The 22316-nt window shown below is 42.9% G+C and overlaps 1 protein-coding gene across 5 annotated transcripts in view; it reads right to left on the minus strand.

The window, feature by feature from the left end:
• Positions 1–7853: 7853 nt before the first annotated feature.
• Positions 7854–22316, minus strand: part of SETD5 (SET domain containing 5) — a 57270-nt gene continuing 42807 nt past the window's right edge. For all 5 annotated transcript variants that reach the window (XM_040359048.1, XM_040359047.1, XM_040359046.1 and 2 more), the window contains 5 exons: positions 16222–16704; positions 13931–14226; positions 12483–12616; positions 10949–11025; positions 7854–9049 (listed from right to left, as the gene is read on the minus strand). In XM_040359048.1, coding sequence (XP_040214982.1) covers positions 8498–9049; positions 10949–11025; positions 12483–12616; positions 13931–14226; positions 16222–16704 — 1542 coding nt within the window. In that variant the 3' untranslated portion in view covers positions 7854–8497. The remainder of the gene's footprint in view (positions 9050–10948; positions 11026–12482; positions 12617–13930; positions 14227–16221; positions 16705–22316) is intronic.

A 22316-nucleotide genomic window follows, 5' to 3' on the forward strand; every position in this document is an offset into this window, starting at 1 on the left:
TCAGTTCGAATTGTGCTTGGGAATTCAATCTGTTTATGACCGTAGATATATTGGGTGCTTCTGTAGATTTTCAGAGTTTAGCAACAGTAATGCCCCGTACACACCATCATTTAATGTGATGAAAAAAAAAGACATTTTCTGTGAAGTAAAAAATGACGTTTTTGAAACTTCAATTTTCAAAGACGAAGTTGCCTACACACCATCGTTTTTCTCACAATGTTCTAGCAAAGCGAGGTTACGTTCTCACAACTTTTTTCATTGAAGCTCGCTTCATAAGTAGCTTCTGGGCATGCGCGGGTGAAAAAACTTCGTTTTAAACGACGTTTTTTGCTACACACGGTCAATTTCTGTGAAGTAAAAAATGAAGTTTTGAAAAACGACACATAAAATTGAAGCATGCTTCAATTTTTTTTGGTCGTTTTTTACAAGACATAAAACGACGTTTTCCCCCCACACACGGTCATTTAAAGTGACGTTTTTAAAAACGTCATTTTTTTTCATCACATAAAGTGATTGTGTGTACGCGGCATTAGTCTTGAAGCTATCAGGATGTGGGTCACAATAGTTCTATAAATGGTGGGGTATTTCTCGAGATCTATGCCTAGTAAGGCTGAGGCAGGTGCAAGCGTGAGAAAGTTACCTGTAATGTCTGCTATGAAGGACGAGATTGAATTCCAAAAGCTTCTCAAGGTTTTGCGTAGAAGATTCCCAGTTTGCTCATTGCACCTCAAACAAAATGTCGGACGCGGTTGAATAGATTTTAGATAGTCTGTGAGGTGTTAGATACCACCTATTAGTTATTTGTTGGGCATTATCCCAGCGTTCGATGCATGAAGATGCTTTGTTAATTCTTTGGAATGATTTTTTCCACTGATCCCAGGAAAAGGATACGTTTAAGTCTTTCTCCCATTTCACCGTGTGAGCGGTTTTGTTGGCTGGTTGGGATGAAAGTACTGTATTTATCAGCGTATACCGCGCACTTTTTCCCCCTGCAAATAGGGGGAAAATCACGGGTGCGCGCTATACACCGATAGCATACCTCGGAGGGGACAGAGCGCCCGCCGGAAAACACCGAGCCGTCATCTCCTCTCGGCTCTCACGCACAGTCCCGCCTCCGCCACCAGCATTGAACCAGTGTTCTGTCTATCACAGGAGATGGTCCAATGTCGATGGCTGAGGCGGGACTGTGCGTGTGTGACGTGACAGCCGAGTGGAGATGAAGGCTCTGTGATTTCCGGCGGGCGCTCGTCCCCCTCCGAGGTATGCCATAGGTACGCGCTAGTCTCAGCCAGCGCTGCCCGCGTTTAAGGGTTTCCTCACCCTCCCCTTCACCACAGACTGCTGAACATTTGGGTATAGAAGCCCCAAGCCGCGCTACAGTCCCGGTCAGCGCTGCCTGCGTCAGAGTTCCAGCTCCCTCCCTTCCACCATCGAGTGCTGACAGCTAGAAGCTCTAAGGTACTGTGTATCTCCTTGAAGATAGTAGCTGCTCTCTGAGTTGCTTGCTGTACATTGCTGCTTATCTTATTTTTAATTTTAACTGCATTTACTATTTGGACTAAAAAAAATTAAGAAAATTCCCTCTTAAAATTGGGGTGCGCGTTATACGTCGATAAATACGGTATGTCATAAAAGAATGAAATACCTTTCTTAATATAATCTCCGTTGGGATAGATCTTCCCAAATTATCGATGGTATCTCTATCTTATTATCCGGGTTGAAATCCTTCAAACGCTTACACCTTCCCAACTTGCACAGAATGGAATTTTTATAATTCAGGGGTAAATCCATTTGTTTTTTGATTAAGTTGTCCAAACTCAATCCTTTCTTCTAAATACCATGATGTTGGCATAGTGGGGGGTCCCCCCCCTTTTCCATTGTTAATGCTTGACTTGTCTGTTGCTGGGTTATACCAATAGTGATCTCTCTGTATGCCTCCCTACATTACTACTTGTAGCCTCGCCTCTTGCTGCACCCCTCCTGTACATCACAGTTCCCTAAATAATCATCCTGACGGTTTCTGTGATCTTTTTTTTGTTTCAAATAATTTTATTGAATTTTTCAACTGATACAGATACAAGGCAATAACAGTACACTGTACCTAACTAGACGTTATCTAGTGCTGGAACGGATGCCAAGTGTACACGACTTATTGTCACCATTATACTGCTCAGAGTAACAGAATCACGAAAGCATGTCAACCGGTGAGTCTTTATAAAAAAAAGGGGGGGGGGGAGGAAGTCCGCTAATTCAGGAAGCCCCAGGGAGGGGGCGAGGAAGCATGATGAGGGGGTTCACGGGATAGGGGACAGTATCGCCCGGATAGTAGCAATTCGGACCAATGGAGGCATACCCGTCAACCGCCCACCCCCATGGGGAGCTAAGCTGTGGGCGGGAGGGTGTCTTGATACAGGGCCAGATGGGAGGTCGGCAGGGTCCCGGAGCCAGACAACGGGGCAGGAACCATGGGTATTGCAGTATACCAAACCGTTACAAGGAAGGGTGGTCTAACTGATCTAGAATTTTACCATTGCAGGAGCATTACCAGGACAGTGTTTTCGAAATCTAACACGGCAGGACCACGTCCATAGTAATGGGGTGAGAAAAAAAAAAGGGGGGGTGGAGAAAGAAAGGAGGGGCCCTGGGAGCATCTAAATTAGTAATCAGTTTTCCACGGCCACGTGGCGATGCTACAGGGGGTTAGGGGGGGGGGGCAGTCAGGGTTCCCGGGGAAAGGGAGTCTCTGTATTGGGTCCAGCATCCCCATGTGTACCTGAATTTCTCGGCCGTATCTCTAGCTTGGTGAATAATCTGTTCAATCTCTTCAATCCTATTGACCCTATTCTGCCAGTCACCAATCGTGGGGGGCGTGGGATCTTTCCAGCGTAAGGGGATGCATTGCGATGGAAGGTTTCTGTGATCTTTGCCTTGGTGTACTGTCCCCTGCACACCTAGTTCCTCAGAGTTTATAGCAGACTAGGCTAAATCAATTTGATTAAAGACAAGAGACGCCAATATTTATGGTAAGTATTTTATTATCAAAATTATTACATCTCTTCTGAAAGATCAAATGTTACATCATTGTGTAAAAACTCCACGTGAGTGATGATAGCGGTCGGCTCCTTCCTGCAGCCTCGCATTCCAGGTCACGAGGCCTAACAGAAAGTGGAGGCTTGCGATACAGACCCTGTGATGTTTATACACACACATAATATACAGTATACAAGACCCAAAACAAGGGTGACGTGATTTCCATCCCTAACCAGTCTCACAGTTGTAAAAGTCTGGGGGAGAAAAGAAAGGAAAAAAAAAATAAAAAAAACCCAGAGGCAGTTAAAAGGAATTAAAATAAAATTTGAAGGGAGCAGAAAAAAAAAAAATGTTTAGTTTAAAATCTCTTCCTGCTTTTAAAAGTTACTCAATCTTTATTCCAGGGGACAATGCTTTGTAACAGTCACTGAATGAGATTAAAACCTAAAAAAAAAATGTATATATAACTGCTACTCAGGAGATCTGGATAGAGAGAAAGTGAGCGAGAGAAGGGGGTTCGTAAAGAATCACAGCATTGTCTTGTGGGGGGGGGGGGGGAATGAAAATTCCATGTAGCACCGTGGATTATAACGCCCGTATTGTTAGCTAGCCTACAATGCTTCAATTTGAATATAAAATTAGATAAATATCTGCCAGTTACTACAGTAAACAACTCGGAGGGAGAGGTATAATAAGCTCCAAACCTGTTTATATGCATGTTTGTCTTTTAAAGGTTTGCCTCCCGTCATAGTTACAAAAAGGAAAAAAAATAAAAACATAAGCTTATGCTGAAAGGTCTGACAATATATAGCAGGTATAAAGCAGCAAAACTAAACATTGATCAGCTCCACTGTATACGGTGTCTTGGGGTTTAGCTGAAGTGGCTGGTAAATTCTCATTTTAGTAAGAAGGCTATTGATTGGTTTTCACCAGCTCATGCAGGGGCTGATCCGTGATTTCTAGCTCTTGACACATTAGATAGGACAGCTGAGGGCTGTGTGAGGTCTTTGCCCTTTTCTGAAAGAAGCATTGGTGTAGAAGTATTTTAAGTCTAGCTGGTAGAAATTGTCAAGTCAAAAAGGTGTCAGTGCTGTCCGTTTAAAGAGAAAATCTAGCATGCTATCCAACATTTGTTGGCGGAAAATCCGACAATTGTCTGATGGAGCATACAAACGGTTGGATTTTCCAACAGCCAGCCATCACACAATTCCCGTCGGAAAATCTGATCGTGTGTATGAGCCTTTAGACTCCTGGGAAGTCTTGGACCAATCACTACATCCCCCCCCCCCCCCCACCAGGTGTTGTCTTATTAGATTGACATCTAATAAAAGGTACGGCTATAGATTTTGCTTATACTTCATAACCAGGATTCCTGAATGCCATTTGCCAATTTTGGGACAAAGGTGACATTTAGGTAAGCAAAATATACACAACCAACCGACAGAAATGGTGCTCGATCGTCCCCCCCCCCCTTAAAGTGGGCAAACAGCAGATTTATCGATTTCGTGAGCGACTTAAATAAAATAATGGAGCTTTGCTAGCGATATCACTGTGGCAACACCCACTGACATTGCTTCTTAGTAAATTGGCAGCCTCCCTGACGGTAACTGTTCACTTCGTATTTATAGAATGACTACTCCTCCCTGTGCAGGCGTGTTCATGTCCTGTGTCCGGTCTCATGCAAAGAGGAAGCACAATAATCACTGAACTTTACAAAAGCTGTTGGAATTATAAATGGGCCTCTGCAAAGGCCATCTCCGTAATGGTGATATAAAAATAAAAACAATCCAGAAGACCCCACTCTCTCTCCTGTCCTTGTACATGCCATAGCACACCTGAGATTCTGTCACTGGCTACAATGGTCAGTAGGACGACTGCTAGTAAGGGTCAAGATAAATACTCATCTGCTGCTACGGCGCTGCTCCCTGGCTGGCTGGATAAAGGAGGGCTTGCTTTCTTGCTGTAGATTCTTGTAAGCGAGAGAACGATGCCTCCCTCGCACATCCAACCAGCGAGAGTGCAACACCGTAGAGATGGGCATTCCTCTGACCTGCATAGGAATCCTTTCATTGGCAAGTTGTTGCCAGCGACAGGATTGCAAATGTGATATTGGCGGTCATTTACATATTTATTTTTTTAAAGGCTGCCGTGTACATTTTATGGTGCCGTTTAAGATTGCAAACATTTCCTAGGTCCATTACTGTTGACTAATGAGGTAAAGCTCTGGACAAGGCTGTAGCACAGGAAAACCACTTATGTCCCCAAGCAATTTAAAAAAGGAGACGTCGCCCACTTACAGTTATAATTTGGAAACCAACGCCACTTCCAAACCAGGTGGGGGGTCAGTCATTGGCTTACTGGGTGTTCATTAAGCAGTTCTGAGGCCCTACAAATGACTTGCCCTTTTCTCATCGTTAAGCAGCTCAGGCTTCAGCAAAATGATGCACAAAAAAAATAAAATATATGCAAGAACCCCATTTCACACACCGAAAACAGCGGATTGGTAGGGGGTCCCTAAATGATCAGTATCTGTTCACAATGCCCAGAGTTTTCCCCATATACATAAAGTGTGGACAACCCCTTACTCTATTCAAAAAGGTACACTGCAGTATTTGGTGACAAGCAGCGGTAATCCCAATTACCAGCAATTGCTATAGACAACATTCATTCGGTCTCAAATCCGGTGCAAACACAATGCCTCTATTAAATGGCCAACATAAAGCACATGGGTTTCATTATTTTTTGGGAGCCCCGCCCAATACATGTGAAGAACAGAACTTTACGCACAAAACTTTAAATAAAACCAAAAAAAAAAGGACATTTTCTTTTTTCCATACAAAAATATAGGTTATCATTAGGATGCCCGTTACTATACAGCATAGTACAATGCAGCAGTTACCTGGAACGTGAACCTGCTTTAGAGGAGTATGTACAGTCGTTACAAAGAATCAAAGCCTATATATACAGCCAGCTAACGTTCTTGCTCAAAATACATAGAAACCGATTCTGCTCTTTACATTGTCAGTCATCACAGATCTGCCATGCGTTTACATGAGGTTATTGGCCTCTAGGGGGGGGGGGGGAAACAAGAATATTTATCTAAACCCAACCAAGTAGCAAAATGGTTCTGGTATTTGAAATTGGAACTAGACTTCAGTGCAGGTATTGTTTTTACTTTCAGCAATAACTAGGCTGATTGCATGAGTAGGAATTATCCCAAGGTCTTTGTTGGGCTTCACCATCCTTCAGCCATGTTACAGGCCCAAGTCGCATTCCCCACCGCCTCGGACATTGTGCTCGGTCATCCTTGGTTATCTAGTTTCAGATCGGGGGGGGGGGTGAAGTTCTCACAGGATGACGGCATGTCCTAGAAAAGGACACAAACCTACTTTGTAGACTTGGGAGAAGGAACTGCCAAAAAGAAAATCTGGGCAGATGACATTGCAGCACATGGGTCTGCGTTTTCCCACCATTTTAACAATTCTGCACTGACGACCAATTCGGTTTAAGGGCCCATATATGGAGGGGCTTTTGGAAAACCATAGCTTCTTTCCCTATACAACTTAATGGGAATATGCAAAAGCAGACTGGACAGATTGATGCAGCATAGGAGGTGTTCAACACAGGTCATCTGCACTCATCCATGGTCTTCGAATGCACCCGAGACAGACACTGCCACCTATAAACAAAAGCTTAAAGCCCCGCAACACGGGTCCCAAAGTTATTTCCCAAGAAACACTTCCACTTCCTCAGCATGGGGGTGCTGTTCAGCAATTTATAATCCTCAGAATATTAACAGCTGCAGAAGACTTTGGATGCCATCTGTGCGGAGCTACCGTGTTTCCCCGAAAATAAGCCCGGGTCTTATATTAATTTTGGCAACAAAAGACACAGTAGGGCTTATTTTTGGGGTAGGTCTTACCATGTAATGTGCCGTCTCCTCTTCCCGCCTGATAGGAATCCCCAGTGTGAACCGAGTTAAAATTGTAAAATCCTATAATCCACTCTATTACAGTATTATATAATGTACACTGTGTGTGTTTCTGTAATATAATTGTGCCAAATACCTTAGTCATAGCGCCCCTCTGTGATTCTGTGACCTGCCGGAGCTCTCCTCCCCGCAATTATATTACAGAAACACACACATTGTACATTATATACTACTGTAATAGAGTGGATTTTACAAGCATTTTAAACTAGGGCTTATTTTCAGGGTAGGGTTTATATTGCTTCCCTCCTGGAAAATAACACCAGGTCTCATTTTCGGGGTAGGTCTTACTTTCGGGGAAACACAGTATAACTAGTAGTAGGAGTTTGTGTAGCTACTACTATCTATACCATGACCTGAATAATGGAGAACTTTTACAGACATACTCTGCGCCAAGGTCATCGGACAAAAAAAATACCTGCGGCAAAGATGGCGTGTGCAGGTAAAGGTTATAAATTACAGAGCAGCCCCATCCATCACTGAAAAGTTGAATTCTTTCCTGAAGAGAAACGTAATGGTCTGCTGTAATCTAAAGCAATCAATCGTACATCAGACTGGCTGACCCCTGGCTGCTGAGGGTTACAGGCACATCACTGCGCTATTCAAACCACAAAATGTTACAGACTAGCTGCTGCATACTTCAATGACAGTCATTAGCTAATGCTAGTATTGGAACGGCTACTTTTAACGTGTAAATCAAGACTTATGACAGAGCAGATGACATCTCGCTACGCGTACAGTATTCTGTTGCATTTCAAGCCCCCCCAAAAAAAAAACCTTTAAGCAAGGTTGACAACTTTCCTACCAGTCTAAGCTTTTTAACTCTTCTGATAAAAAAAAACAAAAACTGCACAGTCTTGCTTTCAAGAACCCCTTTACAGTTGACAGATGTCACCTTGCAACTGGCAGTGGTGGCGCCAGATACGGAGGAATGGAGGCCAGATCTGTGTGTTTCAGGAATGATTGGCCAAACTGTATAACTCTGGCCCCTACCCCGGATCCCCTCGACACCCCCCACCCCACAGAACAAAACAAAAAAAAACGTGTTATATCCCGATGCTACAAAATATAGGTTCTTCTTTAAACCCCTTTCTCCTTGCCCTTTAAAGTCATTTTTTGTATTAACCATTGAATTCTTATTTCTTATAAAAGTTGTCCTTACTGCACAAGTGACTACAGGAGGTTTCTGGTGATAAGAGAGAAAAACCGAGCAACTGCATGATTTTGAAGGTCTACACAACTTAATTCGATTCTTGAGGCGTTGGCTTTTCTTGCAATGTGTAAAGTGTAGCGAGTGGGAGCGGATACGACCAGCAAGCTTAAGCCTCCACCTTTTCCTCAGTCCAAAACCCACCCAACCCAGGCTCCTCTCTGGAGCAGGTCTGCGCCACCCTTTTGATCCACCCCCCCCACTTTTGGGGCAGATGTTAGGAATGGCTGACAGGATAGTGCTATGCTGTTCTCCCCTCTTAAGCAGTCCTAGGAAAGGCCAGTCTGCGTTTTAACTCCTGAGCCTTGTATCTGCTGCAGTCGGTACTGGTGAACACTAGAGGTGCGCTGTGGATAATGCTGTGGGCTAGACACAGTAGAAATCCTGTTTATAGTTCGAGAGTCTGATCTGGACCCCTGAGGGGTGGAGTTGCCAGAAGCCCCAGTGCTGGCTTGCGAGTCTGAGGGTATAGAGTCTGTCCTGAGCAATTGGGCTGGACTTGCCTCACGACTGGGAACTCGATGGTGGAAGCTTTTCCTTGGCTGGCACGTGCCAGCATTGCTCCCATAAAGCTGCTGCTGCTGGCTGTTGTAATACCCAGAGCTCCCTGAACACTGGGTACTACTGGGCGAGTCTGTGGAAGCAATATGGGAAGGACTTGTATAAGAAGTGGAAATGACAGACGACTCGTTGTGGCTGGACGTCCTCTGCAGTGTCCTATAGCTGTAACCACTGGGCTGAGCAGCTGGGCCGCGGAAAGGTGACGAGCTTTGAGAAAGGGGGTTGATCGTCTCTTGTTGAGGACTGTCACACTGCAGGAACTGCAAAACATAATAGAACAGGTGAGGATTGTGCACAGCTTGTACAAAAAATAAAATTTAAACTGCTAATAAGTATCCAAGAACTAAAAATACTAATGTATGCGCTATACATTCCTGTAGTATTCAACTAAACAAAGTAAGGAAGTCCAACGTAAAGGGGTTGTAAACCTCAGACATGAAATATGAACAAAGCATATCTCTATAATATGTACTCAGTTAAGAGCACCAAGTGTCATTTCTGTCTGTTCCTCTGCCATCTACATGAATCACTTCTGACAAGTTTCCCTGACACCAAGAGAACAATGGTGACAGGGGAGGGACCTTCAGCTTATCGATAGCCTCAGCTCTGTCCCTGTGATGGTGATGCATGATGGTAAAAAACCTTCAGCGTCACTTTAAAGCTTTTAATAATTGTGTTTAGATCAATCTGAAGGTGTGGTATACATCAGTGGCCATCAACCCTGTCCTCAGGGCCCACTAACAGGCCAGATTTTATGTATTACCTTGGGGAGATGTAGACTAGAATACTGCAATCACTGAGCAGCAAATGATATCACCTGTGATGCATTTCAGTTATCTTGCAAACCTGGCCTGTTAGTGGGCCCTGGGGACCGAGTTGATGACCACTGATCTACATGACTGAAAACTGATCTGGTACAATGCATTTACAACACCTGCAATATACAGACTAAGGAAGGAGCAACACGTTCCTGGATATTCAGCAGCTCTGATTACAAACTGGGGCTTGTAACACTTTTCCTATCAGGTACATTTTTATTGTGCGAACAAAAATTCCTTACAGTTTTTTTTTTTGTTACAAAACAAAAATAGAGAATACAAACGGGAAACAGTCTGCAAACAGTGCAGTCTGCATCATACAAAGCAACTAAACACGGCTCGTACAACAATGGCATCAAACAGCTTTGACATCATTAAAAGGTTTTATAGCATTTCACTTGATAATGTTTTCTATGCGTGTTCAATGGGAATAACTAATAAAAGTACATTATATTCTCTGTGTGGGTGTCTGTTTTCATCTGGTTCATTGAGAATTGCATCCCCTAGGCATCCTTCGACAATAAAAGGGGTGCCAGGATAGGCCTTCCACTCCATATTTTGTCATATATATACTGGCACCCTCTGTGCTGATAAGTCAGTTTGTCTAGATGTGAAATAGGGTCAAACTTCTCCATGCTTTGTTTCATGGTGGGTGAGCAGACAACCAGTATTGTGCAATGTACTATGACATCTTTAGGCTTCATTTAGATGTGCTTTTGGGGGGGGGGGGGTGAGGTAAAAATAGGGTTTATGAATTGAGAGGAAAAACCTCCTGTAATGCTGCAAAAAACTGAAGCTTTACAACCCCTTTAACGGTACTTTAAAAGCTTCCTGAAAGCTCCGCCAAGGATTTATCAGAGCTTGCTGTACACACTGCTCTTATATACAAGCGTAAGCCTGTAAGGTCTAACTATTAAAAATGTTCCCTCCCCCATCTTACCTATTCTCTATAAAAATAAAAATTACATGTATACTTTTAAATCCACGCCATTCATGTGGTCGCACAGCTCCAGCTCCCATGCCAGAGAAGCTGCTGCAGGGGAGAGGAGGAAGCGCCAACAGTGCCTGGGCTATGGAAGCTTATGGGTGATGTCATGGCTCCCAGAATTCCAAGCTGTTGAGAGCTCCTTGAGCTGCGATATCATGTGATTAGAAATAGGTAAAATAATGTATACAGGTTATGCAGGAAGAGGGGGAGGGAACCGCTTTAAGAATAGTTAGGCTTTCACTTTAACTACTGTCTTGTATGAGCTGCTCATGTACATTACAGCATATTACATGTGGGGACCAAAAATGGTTTGCAGAATGACTTGAAGTCATTGTTTCATCATGAAGGGTTACCTGATAGTTGTATCTGGAAGGGCTATAGACTGGTCCTTTAGAAACCGCCATATTCATCGCCTCCGAGTCTCCATCCTCTGTGATAAAAACAAATACATGTTTAGATAGAAAACCGCTAAATGCTTTCTTTAGGTCTGGTATGTCTACCATACACACACACAAAAAAAAAAAAAAAAAGACACTGAATAAGGAAAGTCATATGCTTTGTGTTCAGCTGATATCTTTGCTCGAGTCCCGAGATCCACATGGGCAGTACTCAAAGCACAGATTTTCCCCTTGGGAAACATCCGACGTGAAATGTGAACAAAGCATATCCCTCAAGTGCAGGAGTAGGCAACCTCGGCACTCCAGCTGTGGTGACGCTACAAATCCCATCATGCCTCTAGAAGTCATTTCTGTGATTGTCAGGGTCTTGCAATGTCTCATGGGACTTTTAGTTTCACCACCGCTGGAGGACAGAGGTTGCCTACCCCTGCTCTAGTGTGTACTTGTCTCAATTAGGAGCACTTGGACCCCTTTCACAATGGAGTTTTTCAGGCGCTTTAGCGCTAAAAATGGCGCCAGTAAAAGCACCTGAAAAAAAAGCCTTGGCTGCAATCCGTGTGAAAGGCCGGGTGCTTTCAAACTGGGGCGTTGCGCTGGCAGGGCATCAAAAAGAGTCGCGCAAGAAGCTACTTTGCAGTGTTTTAGGAGCGGTGTGCCCCTGCCCAGTGAAATCAATCTGCGCTTTGCAGGTGCTATTAACCCTTCTTCGGCCACTGGGGGGGGGGGGGGGGGGGGGGGATAAAGTGTCCTGCAGAAACTACGTTAAAGCGGTGCTTTACCAATGATTTAAAAAAGACCTGAAAATGTCCTTTTTGCCAGATTCTGGAAACTTAAAGCATACCAGACAAATAAAATATTTATTACAGGTACTTCTATAATGCCCTCAATTTACGCAGCTCTTTACATGTATGTTGTAAAATATAAAACAAAAAGGAATAGCCCCAAAAAAAAAGAAAATGAAACCAGCTTTTGCTGCAATATTCATCATCAATCCAGATACATCTCCTGTAGTAAATTTTTCCACCACTGGGTGCTTCAGTGTGATGGCCTGCATCATGCAACCCTCTTCCCGAGTTCTGGTTATCTTGGTATAAAATATATATATATATATATATATATATATATATATATATATATATATATATATATAAATATAAAAAATGATGTAAATAAAAAATACAGAGCCATGTTATGTTGGGTCTTTTATATGCACCTAGAGTTCAGATTTAAACCACCCAATATCTAGATTTACCAGGTCGGCACACCGGTCTCCTCCAGTATGTAGGCTTTATTACAAATTTTGTGAGACAGAATAAAAGACATAGAAAAGGCACTGCTTTAGGGGACTGGTGATGCTACTGCTGTTTGTGGAAAGATTTCAATGGAGCAGATTTTTTTTTTTCTCTTGCACTATACAACACAATTACTTCTTACAGATGTGTTAACTCAAGTAAGGCGCAGTCAAAGTATGGCGTGTTTTTATAGTTACCAGAGTCTCTGTCCAGACTACTTTCTCTGGAAGGTGATCGCTCTCCCCGATGTGGCACTTTCACTCCACTCCGCAACACACGCTCCAGGAATCCCTGCCCCTCACGTAGCCGCTCCACTGATGTTGGAACCATCCTGCCAATACATACATTGCATGGATTAATTATCAGCAGACAAAAACCAATAACTACTTGAGCTCCGGAAGGTTCCGCCCCCATTCATGACCAGGCCATTTTTTTCTGCCATTTAGCACTGCGCTATTGTAACTAGAAAATTATGCAGTCATGCAACGTTGTACCCCAAAAAAAATTATATCTTTGTTTTCACACATATAGAACTTTTTTGGTGGCATTTGATCACCATTGGGTTTATTTTTTGCAATATAAAATGAACCACTTGCCGACGTCGCCAATTTTGTTTGGGAACCACGTCGCACGGCCGCGCAATTGTCAGTGCCGAATCGCAAAAAGTGCTCTGGTCTTTGACCAGCAATATGGCCCGGGGGTTAAGTGGTTAAAAAAAGACCAGAAATGTTTAAGAAAAAATAAAATACAATTTTACTTTCCGCTATAAAAACCTATCCAATCCAAAAAAAAAAAAAAAGGAAGAAAAATAAAAAAAATATATAAAAAAAACTCGACATACGTTTTGGATAAAATGTATTGTGCTACAGGTCTTTGATTTTAAAAAAATCCAAATAAGTGTATATTGATTGGTTTGCATGAAAGTTATATTTTTTATACTAGTAATGGTAGTTATCAGCAACTTAAAATGGGACCGTGATAGTGCGGCGGGCAATCTGACATTGATAGTGGGGAAGGGGATCGACGGACACATTTTGAGGACCAGCGACACCAATACAGTGATCAGTGCTAAAAATATACACCGTCACTGTATTGGCATCGGTTAACATCTACGGTGAGCAATGGGTTAAACGTGTGCCTAATAGTGTGTGTATTAAGTGCTGCTTTTACTAACAGATCTTGGTTTCTTACCCCTGCTTTTGTGATACAGTATGGAATATAGCATTGGAATAGTTGGAACCCTATATTTCCACCTTCCCACCCCTTTCCAGACACACAACTCAAGTGAGAGCAATTAGTCTCTTAAATCCTTGTCACGGGAAAAGATGTCCCCATTGGAAGATATTCCCTCTGTTCCTCTTACCTTGACAAATGTAAAGTTTTTGATTCCTGACCTGGTAGCGATGGTCACCAGGACGGAGGGCAAATCTCTTGGGAGATAAAAACAGCAATAAAATCTAGACAGAGGTTCCAACCATTTCCCAGACCATCTTAAAGTTTTATTAAATATTTAAATATTAAATACACTTTAGGCTGACTGCATAATTTTTATATCTAAAAGACTTTAGACCAGACGTTTAGTTTAACTTCTAATAGGACTAGGTGCCTAAATCTTAAATTCCTATGCAAATTTATGTTTACTTACCAGCGGCTACTGATGTTCTCCACTGTCTTACTCGGACCAGAGCTCACTGTCCTTACTTCGGTAGGGCTGACTTCTTCGATCTGAGGCATAGATGAATGGGATGGAGAAGAGAAGCCACTTTGTGGGGAACATGGTGCCTGGAGCTGCAACCCAGTACACAGGTCTGTATCAGAAATGGAGCCGTTGCTGCTTTGACGAGTTGGAGTCCCAGCACAGCAGCGTATTACGTCTCCGCCAGGGGAAGACGTCACCTCCTTGGCTTCCTGCTTCCTCTTCCGATACTCCAAGAGCGATACCTGTATGACAAATTAATCCATAAACCATCAGATGCCCGAGAGAGGAACCTTGGTTGTGCCTTCTAATCTGTGATGTCAGAAACCAAAAACTTCAGATTTCGGGGTTTACACGCGGTTACTGGCTTGTAAGGCCCCATGTACACTGCTGCTAAACGGACATTCAGAGGCAGTTGAACACTTTTTTCAACTGCCCCTGTAATCTTATGTATACATGTACACAGGTTAATTTACTGATGTTTTTAGGCAGTCGCGTTTATAGGCTTTTTTTAAAGCAAAAAAATGAGTTCAGACGCCAAACACTTCTAAACACATCAACTCGCATTTAGCAGCGTTTCGTTTATAGGCGTATTTGCCCATGAAAAAAACGCAAACGCAGCTAAACGCGGCAAAACAGACGTTTTGGGTTACCGTCAAGTTAAATCATTCAGGAGAGGTTGTAAAAACGTCCTGTGTACCTGAAGCCTAAAGTAGCCGGTTTGACTGGTTGCTTTTTAAAGTAGAGTAGAGACCCAAGATCTTTCCATAAAGAGGACTTGTCACGGGCCAAATGCCATCACAAGAGATTTTGTTCATCCTTTGTTAAAAGCAATACATACATATATATATATATATATATATATATATATATATATACACACACACATATATACATACACACATATACATTCTTCCCGAAACTTCCCTCTTAAAGTTAGGGTGCATGTTATACGCCGATAAATACGGTATATATATATATATATATATATATATATATATATATATATATATATATATATATATATATAACCGTGTTGAAGAAAAAATACCTTTTTTTTATATCTCTCCCAGCACCCCCCCGCTCATGAGCAAATGTGAATGCGCACGTAGGTTCCGCATCCATATGTGAGCAGTGAACATATCCACAAATGTGAAGAAGTATCACTGCGAGAGAGCAATCATTTTAGAACCGGACGACCTGTGCAACTCTAAACTGGTAGCCTTAGTGGGAGAAAACTTCCTTGGTTGATTTTTAAGAAATATTTACATGCAAAGCCACCCGGTGACATCACAGGTGCATGCGGTCTGAGGGTACAGGTTATCCTTTAGAGTCCTGTGCCGTAAACAGCGGCTCCCGTGTGCATTCTTGGGAGTGATGTCATCACAGCTAGTCCAAGGCACCGGAGCAGGCCGACCAGGAAGAAAGACTGGGGTGAAGATTGTGGCAGTGCGCTGCTGGAGGGCTTCGTTTTAAGGTAGGTTTCACATAATGTGCTAGTATGCGATGCATTCTAACTAGCACATTAGAACTTTGCCTTGCAGGTTTAAAGAAAATAAAAAAGCCAGCGGTTTACTACCACTTTAAACGTTTTGAAGGCGTCACCTATAGAGAATTTATGGGCGTGACATTCTGGGTATCCATTTACTTGGTGCAACCTTTTATATTTTAGTCAAAAATCGGATACGATATTGTATTTGTATGCACTAAAATTCATTAAAAGGGTATTTTTTTTCCTGAAAATTTGCGTTTGATAAACCACTGCACACATATCTTGCAACAACCACCATTTTATTCTCCTGGACCTCAGCTTAAAATGCATGTTTGTGGGTTCTATGTAATCTTCTAGCCACCCAAAAAAAAAAAAAAAAAAAAAAAAAAAAGATGCTGATTTTTACATGTATGAGAGAAAAGTCAGAATTGGCCCGAACTGGAGATAGTTCAACTGCAAACCAATGTCCAAAAAAAAAAGCAGGCAACTTTTTTTCTTTAGTTTCGCACAGCGTGATAAAAGCACTGAACTGCAAAGAAACAAAAACGGATTTCAGCAAAATGGGAAAAGGTCAGGACAAGAACCAGGACAGGAAGTTCTGACTTGCAAAGGGATAGGATGCAAGAATCTACCTGGAGTCACAAAAAAAATTTGACAGAATTCTAGGTTAAAAATGATATCCAAAACTAAAAACGTATATCCAAAACACATGCTTTTGCTGGATTTGGGCTTTACTTTATACACTTACCTTTTTCCTTTGTGGTGGGTTTTGAGGAGGAGACCTGATGCCCTCACAAATCCTTTCACTGCAAGGAGACATGGATCCTTGTGCAGATTCTTTTAAAAGTCCAGGACCTGCTCTGTTATAAAAGGCCTCCACTGGAGAGCCACAGTACATATCTGATTGAGAGGGCTTCCTTTCTCCGACAAGAGGTGAGCCCCGTAATGAGCCGTCTGCCCGGGGCATAGCATTTAATGGGGAGAAAGCATACATTAAATTGAACTCAGTCCTGAAAGTCTGTTCCGAAGTTCTTAGCAGCATTGAGCCTTCTCCGGATTTTCCAAGAACATTTGACTCGGACGAGACACCGTACGGCAGAGACGTGCTAGGTGACTGAGCAGCAAGATCGCATAGGCCTGTGGTGACAGTAGTTTGGAGCTCTTGGCAATTTTCCATAGATACATCCAAGAAAGTGGGCTTTACCAGGTCAACATCAGGCCGAAGACAAGGCTGAGATGAGGAGTAAAGACAACGAAGGGGTGGGGAAAAAAAAAAAAAGACAGAATGAAATTAGTTACAATGGTATAGCAATTTACACAAATGAACTCTGAATCAGCTATCAAAAATCAGTTTTCATAAATACAATGGGGTCAAGTTACTAAAGCTGAAGTGCGGCAAATCTGGTGCAATTAATTCTGCATATAAATCAGCTTCCATTTTTTTTTTTTTTGTCGACGCTTAATTGAACATACTGAATTTAGAAGCCGATTGGCTACCATGCACAACTGCACCAGATTTTGCACTTTCCAGCTTTAGTAAATGAACCCAGTCTCTCAAACTGGTCCTCTTAGGCATACACTCAGAAATCACACATTGAATTAGCATGATCGGCAGCTAATGAATGGCATTGAGCTCTCAACTTGCTTGATGGTGGCACTTCTAGACTAGGATTGGATTTGGAAAATGTGCTTAAAAGGGACCTGAACTGTGAAAGCTGTGCAAAGAGAGGAAAACGGAGGGCAATGGAAATGCCACCAGTATTGGAAGTAGGCTCCCAGCAGCTGATCATTTATCTGTTCCTGACTCGATCCCCATTCACACCTAGGCGTTTTGTCGCCTGTAGTGTGACGCCGCTGCCGCCAGAGGGCTGGAAACACATTGCCCTCTATGGAGATGGTTCACATCTCCACGCCGGACGCCTGCCGCCTGAAAAAAGGTCCCGGACCTTTTTTTCAGGCGGCTTTCGGCGTTCGGGGACCATCTCCATAGAGGGGCACATCCTAGGGGCACATCTAGGCGGACAATCGCGGCGTTTTGTCGCCGCAAATCGCGGTACAAAACGCCGCGATTTCGTCCGCCTACATGTGAATGGAGCCTTAGTCTGGACTTTGTATTTGTGAAAGCGGCCATCTCAGTAGAGCAGCAGTGTATTGCTTACTGCCTTGATGACCATAGAGCTGATGACTGTTGGGGGTAAGTTAAGTTTCAGAAGTGGAGGGAGCACAGATCCTCGCATTGCAGGTCCTCAGGTACCACTTTCTCTCCAACAAGGAGAACAGTAAGCAATAGTAATGACATCACCAAATCTCTCGCAGCTCAGAGGAAAGCGTGCCTTGGATTTCACACTGCAGATACACAGCTACGAGGCTCAAGGCACAGTAAAAGTATCACTATAAATTTAATTTTTCAGACTACCACTTTTTTTTTTAGTTCAGGTCCATTTTCAAGTACAGTCTTCAAAGCCATCCGTTGTCAGTCACATTTTCGACAAACAAGTGATTGAGGCAAGGACGAAATGCAAAACACCACAAAGATCAATAGCACTTTATGTCAGAACAAATCTTCTGTCCTCCTCAAATAAGGTCAGAAAAAAACTTAAAGGGGTTGTAAAGGTACCATTTTTTTTACCTTAGTGCCGTCGTCCTTCACTTACCTCATCCTTCCATTTTGCTTTTAAATGTCCTTATTTCTTCTGAGAAATCCTTACTTCCTTTTCTTTTGTCTGTAACTCCCCTTCCACTTGGACTACAGGAGAGTCAGGACGCCCACTAAGGCCCCTTTCACACTGGGGCGGGAGGTGCGGTGGCGGTATAGCAGCGATATACCGTCGGAATTCGGCCGCTAGCGGTATTAACCCCCGCTAGCCGCCGATAAAGGGTTAATACCGCCCACAATGCGCCTCTGCAGAGGCGCATTGCGGGCGGTATTACCGCGGTTTCCCATTGTTTTAAATTGGAAGGAGCGGTATACAAACCGCTCCAAAAATGCTGCTTGCAGGAGATTTTTTTCAGGCGGTATAGCAGCGCTATGCCGCCTGAAAAACTCCTCAGTGTGAAAGGGGTCCAACACAGCTCCTTTCTGTATCTGCAACGTAGAGAGCATCCCGACTCTCCTGTAGTCCAAGGGAGGGGGCGAGCACGACACTCCACACCAGGGAGAAAGCCTCGCATTACTGTGTGGAGTTACAGACAGAAGAACAGGAAGTGAGGATTTCTCAGAAGAAAGAAGGACATTTAAAAGCAAAATGGAAGGATGAGGTAAGTGAAGGAGGACTGCACCAAGGTAAAGGAATCGATTTAGGGGAAAATAATTGCACCTTTACAACCACTTTAAAAAAATAAAAAAAAAGTGCTGCATGATGATGGGCTGTTCTCTAAACTTCCTGTTGTCCCAGTAGCAGTGAGAAGCTGCAGGACTATCCTACTGTTTTAGTCTTTAGTCTATTTCTCAATTTGGTCAAAGCCACAAAAAAATAATAAAAAAAAAATAAATAAAAAACATGGCTGAAAGAAAAATCCTGGGCAGCAGGTACCCAATGTACCCCCCCCCCCCCCCCAAAAAAAAAAAACTTGGTGCCTCATAACTTTCGATCTTTTTTTTATTAGAGAAGCACAAATGGGTAATGGGTAACTGGACAAAAAAAAATTGAAATCACCTGAAGTCAACATTAATCTGTCAACCACTGGATCTAAACAAGCTGGTGAGCTCACGCCTTAGAAAAGTCATTTATGACCCAATGCCTACAAGCTCAAACATTGGGGAGAGTGCAAAATCTGGTGCAGCTCTGCATAGAAACCAATCAGCTTCCAGTTTTTTTTTTTAAACACGCTGACGTAAAAAGCTGATTGGCTACCATGCATAGCTGCACCAGATTATGCACACTCCAGTTTTAGTCAATCAATCCCGGTGTTTACTTGTCAGCAGTGCTCATTAGTGCAAACATTCCAACTTGTTCGCAAATGTCAGGTGAGTGGGCACCAAAAGTTCACCGATTGGTTACTGTGGGTTACAGCATTCCACTGCCATTGCTCCATGTTAATAAAGCCCCTAAAGTAGATTGCTTGCCTGGCAAGAAGTAGTTGGTCATATTTACCTGGACTTGCTCTATAATACTGAAGATGGCTTGCTACTCATTTAAGCAGCCTATTCAGTTCTGAGTGTCAGGAACATATACAATATAAATATCAGAACGCAAGATTCTGCTTAGACAAGCTATAAAAAGTCTTAACCTACAACCAGCTATACTATGGATACTGGCATACATGAGGACCTTTCACAGGCAACTCCTATTTTCTAAGCATTGGATATACTAGGGAAAGGATTTGACTAATGTCCATAGACAAAAGAATAAAAAAAAAAAAATATGAAAAGGGTCCGAACCATCACTTTATGCAAAACAAAATTACTTTAAGAGTTCAGTAATAAACTTAAGAGACATAAAAAGTTTTTTTCTTTTTTTCCCCCTAGGATTCAGCAAGCTTCCATGCAGTGCAAAATAAATAAAAAAGCGCAGAGGAGAGTGGCATGCATGTTGAATGAAATGTTTTTTGCAATAATGGCACCCACATGCGTGTCTTCATGCAAAGCATTACAAGGCGACAGAGGCTGATCTGATACCGTTCTCTTGTTTAGAGTCTCTACCATTTTACAAACTCAAAGCTCAATTTCATGATTAAAAATAAAATTCATATTTTTAAATAAAGGGAAGGAATTCATTATCCATGGCAAATTTTCGTTAAAGAAAATTTTTATTTTCTACATAAAAATAATTTTTTTAAGGGCCCTTTCACACATACGGACAAACGGTCCGTTTATTACAAGTCTGTTTACGGACTTGTAATGGATCCCTATGGGATTGCAGACGTTTGCGGAGGCGGATGGTTGCATCATCCGCTAAGATCCGCTTTTGCGGACGGAAGAAAAACCTATTTTTCTTCCGTCCGGCGGAACGGATGAATACGGACACACGGTCCGTATTCATCCGATTCCCCATAGGGGAGAGCGGAGGAGAGCCAGGGCGGTCTCTGCACTGTGTGCGGGGACCGCCCTGTCAGCCGACAGCTCAGCAGGGATTTACGGAGGAGTCCCCGCTGAGCCAAACGGGCTAACTGAGCGGATCAATACGGATCCGCTCCGTGTGAAAGAGCCCTTACTCTTTATACTAAACATCTTTTTAATCAAATATGAAATGCTAAACTTGAGGGTTTCACATTGACTACCTGCAACTCCAAGCAAAAGGAGATGGTATAGTAGTTAAAAAGACCTGAATAGCACGGATCCGACCACAACAGTTAGCAGTGTCAGAGGTGGGATGTACCTCCTACCCCTTTAATGGCAGACACAGCACTGTGTGGGGCCAAGTTGGTTATACCGGCCCAGGAATTCGTCATGGAGACAGCAGTGGTGTTTTGTTTTTTTTTTGTCAAGTCCAGCATGGTCTGCTAGCTGTGTTTCACAATCTTCACTATATACATCAAAGCAATATTTACCCTGAAGTCAACTCCAGCTAAAATGTGTGGCATTAGAGTTCATCTGCCTTCCAGCACTGGGTACCAACCAGGACACTATGGGGGTTGACTGGAGAGTTCAAAATCTTTTGCAGCTCTGGGGAGAAACCAATCAGCTTCCAGGTTTTTTTTTGTGTCAAAGCTTAAAAATTGAACAAGCTGAAGTTAGAAGCCGGTTGGCTCCCATGCACAGCTGCACCAGATTTTTCACTCTCCAGTTTTAGTAAATCAACCCCTATGGCAGGGATATGCAATTAGCAAACATCCAGCTGTTGCAGAACTACAAGTCCCATGAGGCATAGCAAGACTGACAGCCACAAGCATGACACCCAGAGGCAGAGGCATGATGAGACTTGTAGATTTGCAACAGCTGGAGGTCCGCTAATTGCATATCCCTACCCTATGTTCTCCCTTTGTGTGGGTTTAATCCGGTACAAATGCATTTGAGATAGGGGACGTAAGATTGTAAGCTCCTCAAGGGCAGGGATGATGTGAATGAATAGTAAACCAACGGTGCCAACACCTGTAATAAATTTCTGTCTAGGTATTCCTACCGATTTTCTTTTCCTGTTCTGCACTCACTCAGAAATAAAAACCCAGAGGCCCCCCAAGGGCCTTCATACTTTTTTTCACAAATGCATATCACATTTTTAACACACTTGATGCATTTGTGGTTTCTTTACTCCCAGTATGCACTTGTAAAACATGGATGTAACAAAAAACAAAACAAAAAACAATGCACCAAAAACACAGATGCAGTGCCCTTCTGATGCATTCCCATTGACTTGACAATTGAAGGTGCCCTTTTTTGGTGCGGTTTTGAAAAATTGCACCAAAGATGCAGCATGCAGGACTTTTTTTTAAACAGCACATCAATATGAACAGTTAGACAGGATTTAAGGCTCCATCCACACTTGCATGACTCCAAAGTTGCGCCAGCTTTGGAGTGCAATCTTGACGCAACTTGGATACGACTTTGGCTTTGACCAGTGATAATGGATAACTGTTGCATTGTATAACATTCAGGTATGATTTTCATGCACCTTTTGAGAATTAACATTGAAGTCTATGGCCCTCAATAAGGATGAGCTCCGGCGTGTTCGCATAGTACACGTGCAGAGTCTGCCAGGAAGTCGGCGCTGCGCTAATCATAGGCAGGGAGACATTGTCCCGATGCTCGGCTGCAGAGATCGGAAAGGTCTCCCTGGCTGTGATTAGCGCAGTGCCGTGCTGACTTCCTGGAAGACTCTGTACGTGTACTATGCGAACACGCTGGAGCTCATCCTTAGCCCTCAAGCTGCAAGAAAGTTGGACCATAGTAGTGCATGAACTACT

This window comes from Rana temporaria, chromosome 7, assembly GCF_905171775.1.
Source record: "Rana temporaria chromosome 7, aRanTem1.1, whole genome shotgun sequence".
In the NCBI taxonomy this organism is placed as follows: Eukaryota; Metazoa; Chordata; class Amphibia; order Anura; family Ranidae; genus Rana; species Rana temporaria.